The sequence below is a fragment of the Phyllobates terribilis genome, unplaced genomic scaffold (assembly GCF_046119375.1).
Source record: "Phyllobates terribilis strain yellow unplaced genomic scaffold, ASM4611937v1 Scaffold_1__5_contigs__length_1240528914, whole genome shotgun sequence".
Lineage (NCBI taxonomy): Eukaryota > Metazoa > Chordata > Amphibia > Anura > Dendrobatidae > Phyllobates > Phyllobates terribilis.
In genome coordinates, this window is record NW_027362761.1 from 1043570018 (window position 1) to 1043592722 (window position 22705).

General features: G+C 43.2%; 1 protein-coding gene across 2 annotated transcripts in view; it reads right to left on the reverse strand.

Moving 5' to 3' along the window:
* TMEM131L (transmembrane 131 like) overlaps positions 1–22705 on the reverse strand; it is a 132901-nt gene that overhangs the window by 34963 nt on the left and 75233 nt on the right. For both annotated transcript variants that reach the window (XM_073645239.1, XM_073645242.1), the window contains 6 exons: positions 22690–22705; positions 22092–22197; positions 8039–8144; positions 6109–6262; positions 3356–3514; positions 1387–1453 (listed from right to left, as the gene is read on the reverse strand). The exon at positions 22690–22705 is cut by the window's right edge and continues 40 nt beyond it. In XM_073645239.1, the coding sequence (XP_073501340.1) occupies positions 1387–1453; positions 3356–3514; positions 6109–6262; positions 8039–8144; positions 22092–22197; positions 22690–22705 (608 nt within the window). The remainder of the gene's footprint in view (positions 1–1386; positions 1454–3355; positions 3515–6108; positions 6263–8038; positions 8145–22091; positions 22198–22689) is intronic.

The following is a 22705-nucleotide window of genomic DNA, read 5'->3' on the forward strand; positions in this document are numbered from 1 at the left end:
GATTTTATTTATCTTTCACGCCGTTCCTCGTACAGTATAAAAGTGATTAGGCGCGATCGCAGCATTCAGGGGGTTAACAGCCAGGGGCGGCGCTGACACCGCTCCTGGCTGTTTAGTGCCGTAGCTCAGCCACTGGCAGCGCTGAGCTCCGGCACTGATAGAGCAGCAGACGCTGAAATTTCAGCGTCTCCTGCTTCATCATGCTGTGATCGGTCAGTCAGATTGACTGACTGATCGCAGCGATCTGGGTGCAGGGACTGACGGCATGGGTCCCTGCACCCCTTCTCGTGCCGCTCAGCTGTCACAGACAGCTGTCGGCACTGAACTGGCACAGCGTGTTTACACGTTGTGCCAGTTCAAAGCTATAACGGACACTGCACAGCAAGGAGCCGTAACTTACACCCGCTCATGCCGTGCAGTGTCAGTCATTGAGCGTTATGGGGTTAAAGGGAATAGGTCACCAGGTTTTTGCCACCTAATCTAAGAGCAGCATGATGTAGACACAGACTGATTCCAGCACTGTATTACTTACTGGGGGCTGCTTGCTGCAGTTATGACAAATTCACTATTTTATCAGCAGATTATCACTAGAGAACTAGTAGACCTGCTGTCATGTAGGCCTCCATATTCATCAGTTCTGTATAGCCTCGCCCCACCACCGATTGACAGCTTTTTATGCACACTGTACAAGGATAGAAAACTGCCAATCAGTGGTGTGGACGGGGTCATACAAGGCTCAGCATTCTGAGCACTGCTAGATCTGCAGTAGAGAAAACAGGGATTTTATCAAAATAAGAACAAGCAGCCCAGTAAGTGACATTGCTGGAATCTCGGTCCCTCATGCTGCTCTCAGATGGGGTAGCAATTACCTGGTGACAGATTTCCTTAAATATAAATGGTAGAAAAAAAAACACCTCAAATAAAATAATGAACCTCCGCTCTGATTTTGATCATGTGAAGCTCCACACCATATTTTATTGGGGTAGAAGCCCTGTGGCTAAGTGATTAGTACCATTGCTTTGCAGGGTAGAAGTAATGGGGTCAAATCTGACTAAGTACAAGATCTTCACTGTGTCTACACGGCTTTTCTCTGAGTACTCTGGCATCCTCCTCACTCCAAAATATAGTAGGGTAACTGGCTTTTTATATAATTGGCCTTACTGCCACGTGTATTAGGACTATGTGAGCAGCTGGATATTCACTCTTAACTAGGCAGATCCTCACAGTTTGCCAATCTCCAGATTTTACTCAGAGATAACTATTTCAGTTCATAGCAGGATGAGGAAGTGCTGAAAACCTGCAGAAGAGAGGACTAATATACTATACCTAATACGCAGAGCAAAAAACAAATCCTTGCAAACATGAAAACTTAAAAATAATATTTACCAGAGGTCAAGTGCCTGATAATCGGGTGAATCCCACACTGTGCAGTACTCATCTGCTGGCTTCCAGTCTGAAAGCAAATATAATATAAAAAAAGACTATAAGTACAGAGCACATTTAAAGGTCCTTTATGAAGAAAATATCTAATTGTTAAGGGGGTTAAATAGCAGGGTGCTTGTTAAAAAAAAAAAAGCAACTTTGAAATTTACCTCATTAAAACTCCTCTCTGTTCTCAAGAATGGAGGAATTTTTAATGTTATTGTTTACTGCTCATTGCTTAGGTTACCAGCCATCACTGCAGTCCAACAGAGGTGGACGATCTCCTAGGCAAGGTGAATATTTCTTAGAAGGTCTTTGCTATGGAGCTTGCAGGTGCTGCTCTGAATCTGGGCAGATCGCTGAATGTAACCAGCTTCAGTGTCCTGGTGCTCTTCCATGCAACGCTGCTTCTAGCAATGGAGTGCGCACAATTCAGAACAACCACCATGCTGCTGGTCTGATCTATCATCTATAAGGATCCCATCTCCCGTGGTAAGCATTAACCTGGGAGGCTCAATTTCACCTCTCCGTTGTGGTGAGATTAGCAATCATATTTTGCACCCAATGAGTTAACTTTAGTTGAATCGAAGTGGGTGTTATTAGTTATTTTCAATGGGGGCGTGTACTTTTGCCTCCTGTATGACACTGACCAATCATAAGTAAGCAACAACACAGGTGCAGAAGGACCTGATGATGTCATCAGTAATACATGATTAGAATCCACAGGTCCTACCAGCTGGAGTGTGCAGCCTAAATTATTACACAGTACAAAAGTTCTGGAAATATTAAGTGGAGTTAATACCTCCACACTTCCCTGGTAAAAAAAAATATCTAACACCACCTACTTGGACGTAATTAAATTTAAATCATTAGGTGCCAAATATTTGATTGCTAATTTATTTGCAAATGAGATGTTTAACCCCTTAATTCTTGGGCCATCTTGTGTTTTTTCCCTCCCTTCTTACAAAAGTCATAATTTGTTTTTCCCCGTCAAGCTGTATTAGGGCTTGCTTTTTTGCGGGCCGAGTTGTACTTTTGAATGACAAGTGGGCAAAAAATTCCAAGTGCAATCAAACTGCCAAAAAAGTGCAATTCCACAATTGTTTTTTGTTTTGTTTCTTGGTTTGTTTTACTTACCATGTTCACTATATGGTAAAACTTAACTGGCAATATGAGCATGCAGATACCAAACAGTTTTTTAGTTAAGTGGTGAAAAAAAATGTGGAAATATTTATGAAAAAAAAAAAGATTTTGCTTTAAAGTTTTCAGAGACTATATTTTTTACTGTATTTAATAGTCCTTTCAGGGGACTTGAAGCTGCGATTATCCGTGCAGCCGCACTGCTGTGTATATAGCAAAGAATATAACAAGAGGACTGTACTGACAGGCAACGCATCGGCGCCCCACGATCACGCCACGTGCCTGCTGATGGGAGTGTGAACTGACGTGCGCCTCTATCAGCGTGTTAAATGCGATTGTCAGAGATTGACAGCTGGATTTAACAGATTAACTGTTAACGGCACATGACGGCTGATTAAAATCAGCCGTCATGTGTGGGGAATGATGCGGGCTCAGCATGCGAGTCCGCATCAAAGGCAGGAACCCAACATATAATGTAAATTAATATACGTCATATGTTGTGAAGGGGTTAAAACAAAACAAAAAACGTTCTTCACCTCTGCAGCCACAATTATATATGTAGAAATTAAAAAAAAAAAAAAAAAAAAAAAAAACAAACAGTTTTTTAGGGGTTTTTTTTGTTTTTTTTTAATGATTTCTCAGGTAGATAAAACAGTTATTACAGCATTCTACAAGTAAAGTAGAAGTCAATTAGAGGTTTGCACAGCCAGTAAGCCCGCAGTCTGAACATGTACATAGAACACTACAGCTTCCGCTCATTTTTATATGTAAATTCAGGAGAGAAAAAACTCACCTTATATACAAGTATCGGAATCTCAAATGTAACACCCAATGATGTGCTCAACATTAGGTTGGTCAAAAAATTCAAAGGAGACTCTTTGGCGTGGATTTTCATTGTACATATGTCCCAGCAGCCTGGTGGTACTGGCAGCAAGTGAGTGAAGTTAAGTATCTGCACAATGACAAAGAAAATGAACAGGAGGTTAGGTCTCAATAATTAGGATGATGTAAAGGCATTCTACCTTACAGGGGTCGTCAACTACAGAACAACTCCTTATTAAAGGCAGAGAGTTCATATAAATAAAAATAAAGATTTATACTTACTTCCTGGATCGGTGACGTTCCTACGCTCTCAGCCCTGTGTCTCGAGCTGGTCTCCTGACTTACAATGTCACATAACTACTGCACCCAATCAGCAGCCGCTGATCTGCTGCAGCAACAGAGGCCAAATGTGAATGCTGCGGCCAATCTGCAGCTGCTGATTGGGTGTACTTGTGACATGAAATTATTTATGCCAGGAGACTGGAGGCGGACACAGCTCTGGAAGAGGAGGATCTGCACCGGTCCAGGAAGTATAGACCATTTTTAAAAATATATGCAGCACCCAGGTAGTGTTAATAAGTGGTTCACCAGTATCGGATAAACGCTTCAAGGTTAAAAAAAAAAACCTGATTAAAGGAGGGCGCTTTCAAGTAAACACTTCAAAGAGAATGCTAATTTCTGGTAGGGAGGCACAATCAGACACTACAGTCCATTTTCGCCCTAAACCATCTTAACATGTCACAATTAATTTATTATTATGCTTTGCTTATATAGTAACATTAATTCCACAGCACTTAACAGACATCATCATCACTGTCCCAATTGGGGCTCACAATCTAGATTTCCTATCAGTATGTCTTTGGAGTGTGGGAGGAAGCGGGGGAAAGGGGAGGAAACCCACACAAACACAGGGAGAACATAGAGCAGTCATATGAAAGTGTAGCTGTTTTTATAGAGGGGTTGGGTCATAAATGGTGGTTCTCGCCTATCCGCATAATAGGATACAGCTTGCAGATTGCTGCGGGCTTCTATTGCTATATCACTCACCGATCCCGAGAACAGGGCTCTGGTTCAGTGCACCACCACTCTATTCACTGTCTACCAGACTACAGATGTGACAGTACAGCACTCACCTATCTCAAGCAGCTCCAATCACTATGAATGGAGTGGTCCGACCAATGCGGGAACATTATACTGTTCAAAGTGGGCTCTCCAGGGCTCTGTTTTTGGGATAAATGAGGGTCCTAGCAATCAGTAAATTAAAACCTATTTTGAAAACTTGACCCCAGTTCAGAGCTATTTGGTCATTTTCTATAAGGCCTATTCCACATATCTGTACAGGTGAGAATAATATAACACTTTTATTATTATTATAGCACCATTGTTCCATGGCACTTTACACGTGAAAAGGGGTATATATACAAAAACAATTACAATAATCTATGAACAATACAAGTCATTGACTGGTACAAGAGGAGAGAGGACCCTGCTCGTGAGGGCTCACAATCTACAAGGAAACAATATATAAAAAAAGAACAAGTTGTGATGCTCCTCTCACAACAAATGGCATTGTGGGCTATACATAATGTAATAATGGGTAGAGAATGGGCAGCACAGTGGACCCCAGCTGGGGTCCTGGGTTCAAATCCCACCAAGGACCACATCTGCAAAGAGTTTGTATCTTCTCCCCGTGTTTGCGAGGGTTTCCTCCCAGACTCCAAAGACCTACTGATAGGGAATTTAGCTTGCTGCCCCCATTGGGGCTCACAATGATAATGTACGTAAATCGCTGCGGAATATGTTGGCGCTATATAAAAATAAAAATTATTTTTATTATTAATGTATAACTGGTGGAGAAAGGTTAAACTTGATGGATTTAGTGTTGTTTTTCAACCTATGTAACAGGTAATTTATATAGGAAAGTCTGACAGCACAAAGTAGCTGTTCAAATCAAGCACACAGTACCTTGGTGCTCCCTTGTCTTGTCCAAACAGTTCAGTGCACCTTGCCACCTACTTGATTGTCATTTATCTCCGTCCTCCTCTTTATTGGCGGACAGCTCTGGCTTTACACTTTGAAGACGTGTAGACATAGATGGAAAACAAGTGGGAAAGTGCACTTAACCGAATGGCCACGCTGACAGACGTTTTGGGGTGACAGACTTAGATAAAATTACCTGTTAATGTCACAAATTTTACCAGTAGAGGTCTCTAGTAAAAAAGCGGTAAGAAAATATTTTCTTCTGAATGCTTGCTTGTGAGGGTAATGAGCAACCTTTCAGAATAAATAAGTCTAGATCGTAAAACAAAGGCATGGTTCTACATCATTTGCAGTAAGGACACACCGACATCAATTTCCATTTTTCATATATTAAAAGAAAAAAACATTTTCTCCCCTTTGGCATCTGTTTTGCATCACTGTCACTCGTAAAAACTGAAGGATGTTGTCTCAACTTTTTCTTTTTTTCATTGTTACTGCAATAAATCATTTGAAAACAGATGGAAAATGGATTCTTCAGGGGTTTTTTTTTTTTTATACATTTTCAATGATTCCCCCATGGACATGAATGGCCGACTCTGATCCGCTATAATGGATAACAATGGGGCATGCACTGAGTTGCCAGAGTCCGCACGGATGAATACAAGGTGGTCTACTCCTAGCAGATATCTTAATGACTCTCGTTTATAGTATAATAGCACTAGCTACCCATAATATCCACCGTACCTTAAAGAGCCTCTGGACTTGTTCGGGTACAAACACGTCAGTGAGAATTACAGGAAAGTTCAAGTTGTTTTCCAGCCACAATGACCACAACCCAGAGGGATTCTGAAGTTGTTGCATGTAAAATGATATTTTTGAAGCGTCAAAATTCAGATACCTGGAGAAACATATAAAAATTGAGAAAATATTCTAGATACTGGTATCACTAAGCACCGTGTGGTCTTATTAACACCTTCACGCCATTGCCTCTTTTTTTTGGGTTTCGTTTTCTCCTTCCTTTATCCATAGAGCCATAACTTTTTTTATTTTAAAAGTCAATACAGCTGTACGAGGGCTTGCTTTTTGCAGTACAAGTAGTGCTTTGAATGACACCATTTATTTCATCATGTGATGCACTGGAAAGCGGGAAAAAAATCCAAGTGTGTTGAAATCGCAAAAAAAAGTGCAATTTGACAATTGTTTTTTTTTATTTACCATGCTTGCTATACAGTAAAACAGACCTGGCAATACGATTCTCCAGGTCAGTATGTGTGCGCAAATACCAAACATGCATGGTTTTTCTGTCTTGTTTTTTTAAGTGGTGAAAAGAATTTCGGAAGTTCATAAAAAAATAAAACGCTTTCTTTGTGTTGCCATTTTCTGAGGCCTGTAACTTTTTCCTTTTTCCGGATCTGGGGCTGTGTGAGGGCTTATTGTTCGCTCCCTGAGCTGACGTTTTTATTGATACCATTTTGGGGCAGATATGATGTTTTGGTTGCCTCTTACTGCTTTTTATTGCAATGTTGTAGCAGCCCAAAAAAAGGTAATTCTGGCTTTTCGATTTTTTTCTCATTACGCCGTTTACCGATTGAATTAATTTTTTAATTTTGATATATCAGACTTTTACGAATGCAGCAATAGCAAACAGGTGAATTTTTGTTTTATTTTTATGGGGCAAAAGAGGGGTGATTTGAACTTAAGTTTTTAAAAATTAAATAAAAACACATTTTTTACTTTTTATTGTATTTAATAGTCTTCTTAGGGGACTTGAAGCTGCGATTGTCTGATCGCTTGTACTCTACATAGCAAGGGCTTCAGCACTGCTATGTATAGAGAAATTCACAATCTCCTATGAGTGTGAATGGCAGCCACGGGCTGGCTTTCACAGGAAGGTCATAATTACAGGCATGGTGGGTCACCAGCAGACCCCCGGCCGTCATGGGAGCGCCGATGGGAGCATAGAACGACGCACTCCCCGACCCACCCACCTTACCCCCGGCTCTTCAGATATTGACAGCAGGACTTAACAGGTTAAGAGCCGCGTATGGAGCTCCACCGTCAGCTGTTAAAGGCACACGTCAGGTGATTAAATCAGCCATCATGTGCCAGGAAATATGCGGGCTCGGCGTGAAAGTCCGCATCAAAGTTAGGGAGCCGGCATATGACATACCAGTACATCATATGTCGGTAGAGGGTTGAAATATACAAACAATAAAATTGGGTGATTTTTCGGCAGCTCTCTGACACCAGAATCTCTCCAGGTGTTGAGAGCTCTTGGCACCAGGCCTCTCTTAGCACTTTTGAGGCAATAGGGTCAAAACCAAATCCCTAGTCCATATGTTTAATAGGATTCTTACTATGTAGTCGGTGCAACTGTCACATCTGAAAGTGGCTGATGATCAAGAAATAGTTGTGGAACAGAATGGGCGAAATTAAGTATTACAGAAGAACACGCAGTTATATAGCAATTATAAAAACTACATGGAACAAAGGGAATAAGCTTTCTTTTGAATCTATTTTTTCTAAATTATATTTTAATGTATTTTATTAATTTCACAACCTGTTTGATTATATTTCATTACACATAATAGTTTGAGTCCATTGTTTGTGCTGGTGCCATCACACAGAACCACACTCATACCACTCATAAAAGGTTCCCGAGGTGTGAACGTACCCCTCTGATATGTTGTAGGAAACGCACAGGGTTGGGGGAGGAGGCGCAGCTTGTAGGACGAGAAGTCGTTTTGCATAAGAGGAGTCACACTCAGACTCTCGTAAGGCTGTAGAAAAACAGAAGTTAAAAAAAAAAAATTAATGGAAGATCAGTAGCTGTTCCATGGCCACCACATAACCCACACATGGTCTAATATGTATTCCTATTTATCGTATGGCAAATTTAATAGTAGCATCAGATGTGTGTTTCAGTAAGTAATTGGAATTTTCAATAAAATAATTCCAGAGGATCTTTTCTTAGACCTCTGCATTGTGGCCTTCCTCTGCTACTCCTCCTGCTATGTAAGGACACACCCCTTTGACAAATAACCCCCAGTTTTCTACTGAACCATAAAATTATAGGAGGAATAACAGAGGACTATCACAACACAGAGTTATGATAAAAGCTGCCCATAATTGCTACTTCGTGGAGATTAGAACTATTTACTATAAAAGACATGTAAGGAGAGCTGATTGGTCCTCAAAGGGGGTATTCAGGAAAGTTGTATGCTTAGGTGCAGCTCGTGATTTCAGCATCTCATACTGTCTACACAGGCAGAGCCTGCTGAGCTTGGTGATTGGCTGCAGTGCTGTCGAAGTGGTGTCTGCACTGCAAACAACAACATACACAAGAAAAAGCGACGGAGACTTAGCGCTGGATAAGAATATGGCAAGTAAAGCAGTTTGTCTTTTTATACTGAACTGTGCCTGGGGACACAGGTATCCTAAAAACAAAAAAAAAACCTTTAAAAATTATTATGTGTCCAACTTTTCTAATAATAGCAAAATATGAGTTCTACAGCTGTTTTGTGTGAACCATATTCAGGCTGTTCTATCAAAGGAACCAATCGCTCATGGCTTCTCCTGTCCTACAAGGTACTTGCTTCTCACTATTCCCAACTTCCCTCCATCCAGCAATCTGCTGCACAACACCCGACTTCTCCTCCCACACAAGCCATCTGCGGCTTATTAAACACTGCGACGGTAGATAACTGGATCAATAACACAGAACAGTAATGCAAACAAAGCAAAAACAAAAAAGTAAACAGTAAAACTAACACTTCAAAGCCATAAGGGTACATTCCCACCATCTGGAATAGCAGCGTTTTGGAGGCAGAATATTTTTGCTGTGTCCAAAATGTTGCGTTCTAATTACGCACTTGTGTTTAGGTAATATGCGGATTTACCACATCAAATTCATTCTACTGTAGAAACGAAGCATCACAGACTAGCATCTCCGCTACAGCGGGTGAGTTTACGCAGTGTTAAATAGAGGCACTGTAGGCATAGGATTTCTATAAATCCCATCCACTGTGCTTGTAGTGTAGAATGCAGCATTTTGGACGCAGCGAAAATACGCTATGTCCAAAATGCTGCTATTCTTGATTGTGAGCACATTCACTAACACTTCAAAGCCAAGTCGAAGGGGAGGATTAGGACTAAGAAACAGCACGTGTGAAAAGACTTGGGTATACTAATAGATCACAGACTGCACATGAGTCAACAGAGTGATGCAGCAGCAAAAAATGCAAACAGTTCTGGGATGTATTAAGAGAAGCACAGAGTCTAGATAACGTGAAGTAATTATCCCCCTCCACTCCTCCTTGGTCAGACCTCATCTGGAATACTGTGTCCCGTACTGGGCACCACATTTTAAAAAAGACATTGAAAAACTGGAGCAAATTCAGAGAAGAGCTATCAGGATGGTGAGCGGACTGTAAACTATGTCCTAATTGGAACGATTAACCCCTTTACAACCCAAGGTGGTTTGCACATTAATGACCAGGCCAATTTTTACAATTCTGACCACTGTCACTTTATGAGGTAATTACTCTGGAACGCTTCAATGGATCCCCCTGATTCTGAGATTGTTTCTTCGCGACATATTGTACTTCATGATAGTGGTAAAATTTCATCGATATCACTTGCGTTTGTGTGTGAAAAAAATGGAAATGCAATTTTCAAAATTTGAATTTTTATGCCCTTAAATCAGAGAGATACAGTACAGACCAAAAGTTTGGACACACCTCATTTAAAGATTATTCCGTATTTTCATGACTATGAAAATTGTACATTCACACTGAAGGCATCAAAACTATGAATTAACACATGTGGAATTATATACTTAACAAAAAAGTGTGAAACAACTGAAAATATGTCTTATATTCTAGGTTCTTCAAAGTAGCCACCTTTTGCTTTGATGACTGCTTTGCACACTCTTGGCATTCTCTTGATGAGCTTCAAGAGGTAGTCACCGGAAATGGTTTTCACTTCACAGGTGTGCCCTGTCAGGTTTAATAAGTGGGATTTCTTGCCTTATAAATGGGGTTGGGACCATCAGTTGTGTTGTGCAGAAGTCTGGTGGATACACAGTTGATCGTCCTACTGAATAGACTGTTAGAATTTGTATTATGGCAAGAAAAAAGCAGCTAAGTAAAGAAAAACGAGCGGCCATTATTACTTTAAGAAATGAAGGTCAGTCAGTCCGAAAAATTGGGAAAACTTTGAAAGTGTCCCCAAGTGCAGGTGCAAAAACCATCAAGCTCTACAAAGAAACTGGCTCACATGAGGACCGCCCCAGGAAAGGAAGACCAAGAGTCACCTCTGCTTCTGAGGATAAGTTTATCCAAGTCACCAGCCTCAGAAATCGCAGGTTAACAGCAGCTCAGATTAGAGACCAGGTTAATGCCACACAGAGTTCTAGCAGCAGACACATCTCTACAACAACTGTTAAGAGTAGACTTTGTGCAGCAGGCCTTCATGGTAAAATAGCTGCTAGGAAACCACTGCTAAGGACAGGAAACAAGCAGAAGAGAATTGTTTGGGCTAAGGAATACAAGGAATGGACATTAGACCAGTGGAAATCTGTGCTTTGGTCTGATGAGTCCAAATTTGAGATCTTTGGTTCCAACCACCGTGTCTTTGTGCGACGCAGAAAAGGTGAACGGATGGACTCTACATGCCTGGTTCCCACCGTGAAGCATGGAGGAGGAGGTGTGGTGGTGCGGGGGTGCTTTGCTGGTGACACTGTTGGGGATTTATTCAAAATTGAAGGCATACTGAACCAGCATGGCTACCACAGCATCTTGCAGCAGCATGCTATTCCATCCGGTATGCGTTTAGTTGGACCATCATTTATTTTTCAACAGGACAATGACCCCAAACACCCCTCCAGGCTGTGTAAGGGCTATTTGACAAAAAAGGAGAGTGATGGGGTGCTATGCCAGATGACCTGGCCTCCACAGTCACCAGACCTGAACCCAATCGAGATGGTTTGGGGTGAGCTGGACCGCAGAGTGAAGGCAAAAGGGCCAACAAGTGCTAAACATCTCTGGGAACTCCTTCAAGATTGTTGGAAGACCATTTCCGGTGACTATCTCTTGAAGCTTATCAAGAGAATGCCAAGAGTGTGCAAAGCAGTCATCAAAGCAAAAGGTGGCTACTTTGAAGAACCTAGAATAGAAGACATATTTTCAGCTGTTTCACACTTTTTTGTGTATATAATTCCACATGTGTTAATTCATAGTTTTGATGCCTTCAGTGTGAATGTATAATTTTCATAGTCCTGAAAATACAGAAAAATCTTTAAATGAGAAGGTGTGTCCAAACTTTTGGTCTGTGCTGTAGGTCACACAAAATAGTTAATAAATAACATTTCCCACATGTCTACTTTACAACAGCACAATTTTGGAACCAAATTTTTTTTTTTATTGTGGAGCTATAAGGGTTAAAAGTTGACCAGCGATTTCTAATTTTTCCAACAAAATTTGCAAAACCATTTTTTTAGGGACCACATCATATTTAAAGTCACTTTGAGGGGTCTTTATGACAGAAAATACCCAAAAGTGACACCATTCTAAAAACTGCACCCCTCAAGGTGCTCAAAACCACATTCAAGAACTTTATTAACCCTTCAGGTGCTTCATAGGAATTTTTGGAACGTGGAAGAAAAAAATTAACATTTACCTTTTTTCACAAAAATGTTACTTTAGACACAATTTTTTTATTTTCGCAGGGGTAACAGGAAAAAATGGACCCCAAAATTTGTTGTGCAGTTTCTCCTGAGTAAGCAGATACCCCATATGTGGGGGACAACCACTGTTTGGGCGCACGGCAGGGTTTGGAAGAGAAGGAGCGCCATTTGACTTTTTGAATGTAAAATTTGCTTGAATAATTAGCGGACGCCATGTTGCATTTAGGGAGCCCCTGATGTGTCTAAACAGTGAAAAAACCCCACAAGTGACACCATTTTGGAAACCAGACCCCTCAGGAAACTTATCTAGATGTGTGGTGAGCACCTTGAACCCCCAAGTCCTTTACAGAAGTTTATAACATGGAGCCGTGAAAATAAAAAAATCAAACTTTTTCCACAAAAATGGTTTTAGCCCCATTTTTTTTTATTTTCACAAGGGTAAGAGGAGAAAATGGACCCCAAAAACTTTTGTGCAATTTCTCCTGAGTATGCCAATGCCCCATATGTGGGGTAAATACATTGTTTGGGCGCACAGCAGAGTTCAGAAGGGAAGGAGCACTGTGTGACTTTTTGAACGCAAAATCGGCTGGAATCGAGAGCGGACGCCATGTCGCGTTTGGAGAGCCCCTGATGTGCCTAAATAGTTGAAAACACCCACAAGTGACCCCATTTTGGAAACTACACCCCTCAAGGATTTTATCAAGGGGTATAGTGAACATTTTGAACCCAGAGGTACGACACAGAATTTGATGACATTAGGTCATCATATTGAATAAGTTGTCATTAGTCTTGAGCGCAAGTGCTTGCTACTTGAGTTTGCATCGGGTACTCGGGTATGCACCAAGTATCACGGGTGCTCAAGTGAAATGCTCGAGTCCTCGCCCGCATGTTTCACGGTTATTAGACACCCCAAAAAAAACATGCGGGGATCGCTCGTGCATGGCAGGCAATCCCCGCGAGGTTTTTTTGGCCGCGAAGCATATAGGGCGGAGACTCGAGCACCCGCGATGCTCAATGCAAACCAGAGCACCCGATGCAAACTCAAGTAGCGAGCACTTGCGTTCAACACTAGTTGCCATATAGTCATCTTTTTTTTTTCTTACTTTTGAAAAAAAAAAACCCTAACCCCAACCCTAACCCTAACATTAGCACAACCCTAACCCCAACCCCAGCCCTAGCGTTTATTTTTTACGCCGTTCCTAGTGCGGTATAAGTGATTAGACGACCTAATTCTTCGGGTCGGTGCGACTACAGAGATACCAGAATGATATCGGGTTTTTATGATTGACAGCTGTCACACACTAAAAGACACATTTTGTAAAATCTAGTTTTTGCATCGCAATATTTTGAGAGCTATAATATTCCAGATTTTGGCCGACAGTCATGTGACGGCTTGTTTTTTGCGGGATGAGTTGACGTTTTTATTGGTGCCATTTTTTGATCGCTTTCTATTCCAGCTTTTGGGAGGCAGAATAAACAAAATCCAACAAATCAGGAATTGGGTTTTTTTTTTAAAAAATTTATTCTACTCCGCGTGTGGTAAAATTGATAAGATAGCTTTATTCTTCGGGTCAGTATGTTTACAGCGGTACCACATTTATATTGTTTTTCTATGTTTTGGCGCTTTTACACAATAAAAGCTATTTTATATAAAGAGATTAGTTACTTACCGGTAACAGGATTTCTCGGAGACCATGACAGCACCACGAGAGAGAGGGAATCCGCCCACCAAGGACAGGAAACCTACAGGCTTAAAAGGGGGCGGCCCTCCCTCTCGCCTCAGTTTGGATTACAGAGCATTGAGAGGACCGCCCGGTTAGTAGACATAGCAACATAATCATGAAACAAACAGTATATACATTTTCTTACAACACCAATGTGTGAGAATAAAGAATGTAAACAGATAAGAAGTGCTCCCAAAAAGGGGTGAAGGAAGGGAATATAAGGGTGCGGTCATGGTCTCCGAGAAATCCCGTTACCGGTAAGTAACTAATCTCTTTATCGGTCGACCATGACAGCACCACAAGAGAATTGCAGAGATGAAGATTCTAGGGAGGGACCACCGCTTGGAGCACCCTTCTCCCAAATGTGAGGTCAGACGAAGCACCCAGATCTAGTCTATAGTGCTTATAGAAGGTAGATGGAGAAGACCAGGTAGCTGCCTTACATATGTCCTCCATCGAGACGCCAGACCTCTCTGCCCATGAGGTTGCCACCGCCCGGGTAGAGTGAGCTTTCAGGTCACGTGGTGGTTCCTCTCCGCTGGATACATAGGCTAGCGTAATGGCCTCCCTAATCCATCTAGCTATGGTGGATCTAGAGACCTTAAGCCCCTTCCTAACCCCCTGATAGGAGATAAACAAGGAACTATCTCTCCTAAAGGGCTGAGTGACAGCAAGGCACCTAACCACACACCTTCTCACATCTAAAGCATGGAAATCTGCTTCTCTCTGATTACTAGGGTTCGGGCAAAAAGAGGGTAATATTACTTCCTGAAGTCTATGAAACCGGGAAGCTACCTTAGGCAAGTATGCTGGATCTGCTCTAAGAATTATTCTGTCGTCCAGGACCTGGGTGAAGGGAGGGCCAGAGGACAGAGCCTGAATATCACCAATCCTCCTAGCAGATGTTAGGGCTACAAGAAGCGCTGTTTTGAGGCTAATAGATCTCAGGGATACAGAATATATCGGCTCAAAGGGTGACCCAGCTAACGCTTTCAGAACCAGGTTTAGGTCCCATGGAACGACATTAGTTTTGGTAACCGGCCTGGACCTACCTACTGCTTTTATAAAGCGGGAAATCCAATAGTTTTCTGCGAGGACACAGTTATAGAGCGCACCTAGTGCCGACACTTGGACCTTCAAGGTGCTCGTTGCTAATCCCAGCTCGAAGCCCCTTTGTAGGAACTCTAAAATCTTCCCAATTGGCGCTCCCTTATCCACTGAAGATTTAGAAAAGGATAAAAACTTGTTCCAAATTTTTGCATAAATTTTGGTAGTGACAGGCTTTCTACTACGTAATAAAGTAGACACTAGACTCTGGGAAAACCCTTTTAGTTCTAGCAGGGACCTCTCAAATTCCACGCCGTCAAGTGGAGGCTCGGAGCTCGCGGATGGAGCACTGGACCCTGGTTGAGGAGATCCGGAACTTCGGGCAGGACCCAAGGGTCCGAGATGGACATGTTCCTCAGGCATGAGAACCAGGGTATTTTGGGCCAAAAGGGGGTGATCAAGAGGACCCTTGCCTTGTCCTCTCTGATCTTTCTTAGCACCATAGGCAGAAGGTTTAACGGTGGGAAGGCATAGGCCAGACTGAAGTTCCAAGGGATTTGGAGAGCGTCTACTGTCAGGGGCCTTTCTCTCGGATCTAGGGAACAAAAAACCTTTGTCTTCCGGTTTTGCTTTGTGGCGAAGAGATCCACCACCGGAAGACCCCATTTCCAGACTAATAGGGAAAAAATGTCCTGTTTTAGTTCCCATTCGCCTTGCCTTAAAAAATGACGGCTTAAGAAGTCTGCCTTTGAATTTTCTTTCCCTATGATGTGGAGGGTTGTCAAAGAGAGGAGATGGCGTTCCGAGATCTGAAAGAGATGATCCGCCACTCTCATTAGCGATCCAGCACGAGTACCCCCCTGATGGTTAATATAAGCTACTGCTATATTATTATTGGACAGGATCCTAATGTTCTTATTGTGAAGGAATGGTAAGAAATGATTAACAGCCCTATCAACTGCCAGTAGTTCCCTGGTATTAGAGGAAAGAGCTCTCTCAGCGTCCGACCAGAACCCCTGGGCAATCATATCCCCCAAGTGAGCTCCCCATCCATGTAGACTTGCGTCAGTTGTAATTATTTCAGATATTCTGACCACCCAGGGAACTCCTTGAGATAAGTTTTCTAAATTCACCCACCACTGTAGAGAGTCAATAGACCGAGGAGATAAGAACATCCGTCTCTCCAAGCGCCCAAGTAACGAGACCTCATTCTGTAGGATGTCCCACTGTAAAACTCTGGAGTGTTGTGCCCACATTACCCCCGGCAGACAAGATATTAGGGTACCAAGTAAGGACATTGCAGCCCTAAGGGACATGACCGGGTTCGCAAAGCTCCTTCCACCAGCCTTTTGACCTTCTGTTTTTTGGCTTCTGGAAGGAAACACATCTGGAGGTCTGAGTCTAGCATGATACCTAGGAACTGCTGTACTCTCGAAGGGACTACCCTGGATTTCTCCAGATTTAGAATCCAGCCCAGGCCCTCCAGAATAGGAGACCAATTTAAGATGGGAGACACATTGAGAGGCTGAGTCCCCAATGATCAAAAAATCATCTAAGTAAAGGATAATTAACACATTATGTTCCCGTACATGAGCCATCACATCCGCTATCACCTTCGTAAATATCCTAGGGGCTATAGCGAGACCGAATGGCAAGGCCGCAAATTGGAAATGTTTGATTTCATCCCCTATGACCCAGGCCACTCTAAGGTATTTTTGGAAGCTTCTGTGTATAGGTATATGGTAATATGCGTCCTTTAGATCCAAAACTACCATGTGACAGCCTGAAAACAATAGTTTTATAGTAGACTTAATGGACTCCATTTTAAAGGTGGGAATTAACAAAAATGTATTCAGGGCCTTAAGGTTAATAATACAACTAAAGGATCCGTCAGGTTTAGTGACCAAAAATAACGGTGAGTAGAACCCCAGTCCCTTTTCTGCTATCGGGACCTCCACTAAGACGGCTTTATGGACCAGATTCAGGACCTCCACTTGTAGGGCAATCTGCTCCCGTGTTGAGGACCGGTTTGGGGTCAGGACGAACCTCCCACGAGGGACTCGCTGAAAGTCGAGTCTCAGGCCGGAACCTACCAGACCAAGGATCCAATTATTAGAAGAAATATTTGTCCAGGCAGATAAGAAGCCCAATAACCTCCCCCCTACCTGGGCCGCGAGTCATTGGCTCGGTTTTCGGGGGCCTTGGCTAGCAGAAGAGGATCCAAACAGGAGCCCTTTACCTTTCGGTTTACGGTCTTCCCATTTATCTTGACCCTTCTGGCGCTTATTAAGTAGAAACCTTCTTTTCTGAAAAGGACGTTTGTACGTGGGGGCAGATAGGTTAGGAAAGCCTCTTTTTGTGTCACTTGCTCTATCCAGTACCGACCCAAAAAGATGTCCCCCTTCACAAGGGATAGCACAGAGTCTTGTCCTCGCATGAATGTCCCCCGGCCAACATTTTAGCCACAAGGCTCTCCGGGCCGAGTTAGACATGGCGGCCGACCTTGCTGCTAATCTGACAGAATCTGCCGATGCGTCCGCTAGAAAGGCTGCCGCCCCCTGAAGAAGAGACATGTCTGCCAAGATTTCCTTCCTGGGGGTATTGTTTTTAAGATGGGCTTCAAGCTGGTCCAGCCAGATCATTAGGGACCTGGCGGTACAGGTAGCTGCCACCGCAGGTTTTAGGGCTCCCGCCGAAGTCTCCCAGGTCCCTCTAAGGAAAGAATCAGCCTTTCTATCCAGGGGGTCTTTAAGAGCTCCCATATCATCAAACGGAAGGGAGGAACTCTTAGAGGCTTTGGAAATGGCCACATCTATCTTGGGGGCTTTTTCCCAGGAGGAAGAAGCCGATTCCTCAAAGGGGTACTTCCTTTTGAAGAATGGAGGTAGAGCGCCCTTCCTTTCCGTTTTTTTCCATTCACTAAGGATTAAGCCCTGAATCTTTTCGTTCAACGGAAAACTCCTTCTCTTCCTTTGACCCAGTCCCCCGAACATAACGTCCTGGACTGACTTCTCCTGCCTGGCCTCTGTGATGCCCATAGTGGACCGAACCATTTTAATCAATCCGTTCACTTCACCAAGGGGGAAGCAATTTTGTCCCACACCACTATCAGAGGAGGAAGCTGAGGAAAAAGCTGCACTATCTGAATCCGATTCATAGGGAGAGGATAGGGGGTCATCCAAGACTAAGGGGATCTCACAGTCCGAGTTCACTTTCTCTTTAACTCTCTTGGAGAGGACCTTGTGAATCTCTGTTTTAACTAAGGTTTTTTTTATACCAGAAGCTAGAGCAGGACCCTCTTCTGCCAGTGTCTGGTTTATGCATAACTGACATAGCTTTTTAGGGTATCCGTCAGGAAGAAGAGACTTGCATAGAGCACACTGTATATGCTTTGCCTTGGCGGTACATTTCTTCTCCTGTTAAAATTTAGAAGGGGAGAAGGGATACCATATTACTAAGTGAACTTACTCGAAGATCACTTACCCAGGCGGCTCAGGAAGAAAAAACAGCTGGTACCGGATTGGAGGAAGGACCCTTCTCAGCCGGGGGACCTTCCCTAGAGGCTGCAGATTCGTCCGTTTTACCGGAGGTATGGTGACCAGACCTAGACCCCGAGCTCCATTTTCCTGATGACCGGCTACCAGAACCACGTGCGCGATGCGTTTTTTGGGGCTCCCCAGACAGCCGCTGAGATGGTGAAGATGGCAGCTGCTCCACCTGCTGCTGCTGCAACTGGACACCTTCAGACTCCATAATGAAAGAATAAAGCTTTGGGAAGCACTGAGCCATGTTACCTGATAGTTTAAATAGGTATTGACTCCTCCCCTCTAGCAGCGCATCAGCACACTTTTTCCATTTTTTTTTTTTAAATTTCGCACTCTTTTGACACCGGCACATGATCGCCGAGTCGCGGTGACGTCATCGGGCCGCGACTTACCGAAACCCGGAAGTACGCGCCGCACGAGCTTCGCGCGAGGACGCATGCTGTCAGCGCTCCATCAGGTAAGCCGCGCTTTAGCGATGCACCGTGCTGCGTTCACCCAGGGCAGGGCGAGGGGACACAATCACCTTGGCCCTCGCCCCCCCTCCCCATACTTACGGAGGGTGAGGTTGGGTTGTCACCCCCACTCGGGATGCAGACCCGACCGCACTTTTGGGGCTCAGCCAGGGCCTACACTCCCACGGGAGGCGCACCTGGCTTGAGGCAGAAAAGGGGATGCCACCCCAGACAGGGGCACAGCCCCACTGCAAAAAGGAACCCCCAGTGCTCAGGATGCTGTGCCTCTCCCATATAGGGGCGCACGAGCATAGGCCAACGCTGGAGCTGCCCTCCCCAGACAGGGGCGCAGGATCAACAGCCGTCGCCATCCACGTTCTTTCGCCTGCGACCGGCTTCCTCCATCAAGGACAGGAAACCAAACTGAGGCGAGAGGGAGGGCCGCCCCCTTTTAAGCCTGTAGGTTTCCTGTCCTTGGTGGGCGGATTCCCTCTCTCGTGGTGCTGTCATGGTCGACCGATAAAAAATAATTTTTTTGCATCGCTTTATTCTGAGAGCTATAACTTTTTGATTTTTTGGATGATGGCGCTGTATAGTGGCTTGTTTTTTGCGGGACAAGATTATGTTTTCAGCGGTACCATTTTTATTTCTATTCGTCTTTTTGATCGCGTGTTATTCCATTTTTTGTTTGGCGGTATGATAATAAAGCATTGTTTTTTGCTTCTTTTTTTTTTTTTTTTTTTTTTTTTTTACCGTGTTCACTGAAAGCGGTTAACTAGTTAAGCGGTTAACTAGTGGGACAGTTTTATAGGTCAGGTCGTTACGGACGCGGCGATACCGAATGTGTATTTTTATTGTTTGGTTTTTTTTTTCAGAATAATATTTATTGATGGGTACATTATATTTTTATTTTTGGTGGGTTATTTTTTTTATTTTTTATTTTATATTTTTACTTTTTTTTTCTTTTTTTTCACTTTCTGAAAGTTTGCTTTTACTTTTTTACTTTGTCCCACTCTGGGACTTTCACTTTTTTTTATTCTGATCGCCTGCATAGCATAGGGATGGAGCACCATCCCTGTGCTATGCAGGCTGTCAGCGCTGCACAGTGAGAAGATTGTTTGGTCATGCACTGCGCATGACCAAACAATCTTCCTGCTGTCTGGTGACCCGGATGTTGTCATGATGACATCGGATCGTCATGGCAACACCCGGGAAGCCGCGGCAGACAGAGCTGGAGGCCGGAAGAGGAGGTGAGTATTGCAATCACCTCCCCTTAGCCACCGCAATGCTGCGATCGACTTCGATCGCAGCATTGCAGGGGTTAATGTGTCGGGAGCGGTGCGGGATCGCTCCCTGCACATAGTACCGGGTGTCAGCTGTGACAATCAGCTGACACCCGGTGGCGATCGCGCCCGCACAGCCTATGTGCGCGCGCGATCGCGATGACGTACTAATACGTGTCAGGCTCTTAAGTCCCAGGGCACAGACGCGTATTAGTACGTCATGGGCTTTAAAGGGGTTAAAGGATCTGGGGATGTTTAGCTTGCAAAAAAGAAGGCTAAGAGGAGAAAAGCGCACCTGTCAGCAGGATTGTGCTCCGTAAGCTACAAACACTGTCCGGTGGGCGACATTATACTGATTAATATGATGCCTTGGTTGATGAAATCTGTCCTGTGGTTCTTGTGTAATCTTTACTTTCAGTTTGGAGATGATATGCTCGTGCTTCTGGGTGGCCTGTGGGGGGCGCTCTATCTGGTGCTCTGCTTATGTATTCATCTGTATGCTCTTATGACAGCTCACTGATCGTTCACTGACCTGCCTCCTATCTTACATAATCTATCTAGTAGTGCAAGGCTAGGTAAAATAGGAGGTAGGTCAGTGAATGATCAGTGAGCTGTCATAATAGCATAAGAGATTACACAAGAACCACAGCATGGATATCAACCAAGGTATCATATTAACCACTGTAATGTCACCCACCTGACAGTGCATGTGGTTTACTGAGTAGAATCCTGCTGACAGGTGCGCTTTAATAGCCGTCTTCAAATATCTGAAGGGATGTCACAGTATAGAGGGATCATTCTTATTCTCATTTGCACATGGAAACATGAGAAGTAATGGGATGAAACTGAATAGGAGAAGATTGAGAGTAGAAAAAACTTTTTGACAGTAAAGGTGATCAATGAGTGGCACAGGCAGCCACGAGAGGTTGTGAGTTCTCCTTCAATGGAAGGCTTCAAACAGAGGCTGGACAGACATCTGTCTGGGATGGTTTAGTGAATCCTGCATTGAGCAGGGGGTTGGACACAGTGACCCTGGAGGTCCCCTCCAACTCTAACATTCTATGATTATACTTAGCAATGCAGCTTACTTGGCAAATCTGCGATGTCTGGACACAAAGTAAAGGTACACTTACACATGCCGACCATTGCCATGAAACAATGGGCAATCGGCTATACACGAGCCAAATTGGCGATTGTTTAATAGCCGGTTTAGACAAGCCAACAAAAATGTTATGCACACGCATTACTACTATAGAGAATGATGATTTTAATGCTATCATAAACAATCCAAACACCAGATCAGCTACACTTGTTGATCAATCTTTTGTCGGTAAGTTTACATAAGCTCCTCCAAATGTTCCCATTTCACAACTGGTGTAGCAAGCTGCTCGTCTACATTCCTTCTGACATAGCGGACAACGTCTCCACCTCTGTGTGTCAGCACATGATGAAGGGGGCTGGCTATCCTGCTCTATTAGCTAAATTGGCAACCCTCTCCACCATGGGTGGTCAACAAACAGGAGGGTTATGGTTTAGCTAATGAATCAGACAGGCCCCTAAATTCATACAAGTAAAGAGCGGATGAAGAGTTTATGTCCATATCATTAATGAATGTGGAAGTGAAGCTTCCTGAAACAGCACTGTATCGATGTAGCTTCAGAATAAAAATATATAAGTATGAATTTTTTGCATCTGAACCAACTGCATGGGGCTACCTAGCAGCAGGTTTACAAGTCCTCGTGATAATCTCGTACTGATAAAACAGTGATTTTATCAAAACTACAATAAGCAGCCCAGTAATTGATACACTGGAATAAGGGTCTATGCTGATGCTGGAATAAGAGTCTAAGGCTGTACATTATGCTGCTCTCAGATTAGGTGGAAAAAACTTGACAACAGTCTCCCTTTAAATGTTTAATTGGAGAAAAACCTTATCCACACAATATCCAGTGAAAAGAAAAAAAGAAATTGCTAACATGTAGTTGGCTTACCTGAGCAAACAATGGTTGCAGCCTTTGTAAAATTGATGGAAGAGCTTAAAAGCATTAGAGGATCAAAACGAACAGATAAACTGTCACCAAGAAAATGGTGAATATCCTAAAAAAAAAGTGAGTACGGCATATTGAATTCAATCTAATGGTAACTAAACAGCACAATACCCTATAGTTCAGTGTGCAACAAGGATCAATAAATTCTGACATGTAAATTGTCTCTTCAGAGAGGAAGAGTGCTACCTACTGGAGGTAACAATCCTAGAAGTCAATATCGACCCTTTAATGAGCTTTGCCTACAAGTCTCCTTACACTGGCAAGTCAGGCATGTCACTCCACAAGGAGAGACGTTACCTCTTAAACTTTCCCTTTGTGTCTGTCAGAATTTATGTTTTAACCGCAAAGATATACATTTCTTATTACCACTAAGGTTTAATTTGTGCACATACAAAGCATCAAAATGAGATTACACTACCTATTATAAGCCGAATTGTAGATATTAAAAATCAGCCATATTTTGATAACCAAAATGTCTATATACATCAATGTCATAATATTTGTCAAGCAAGACACTAACCAAACGCTAACATGCAATTACCTGCATATGGACCAGT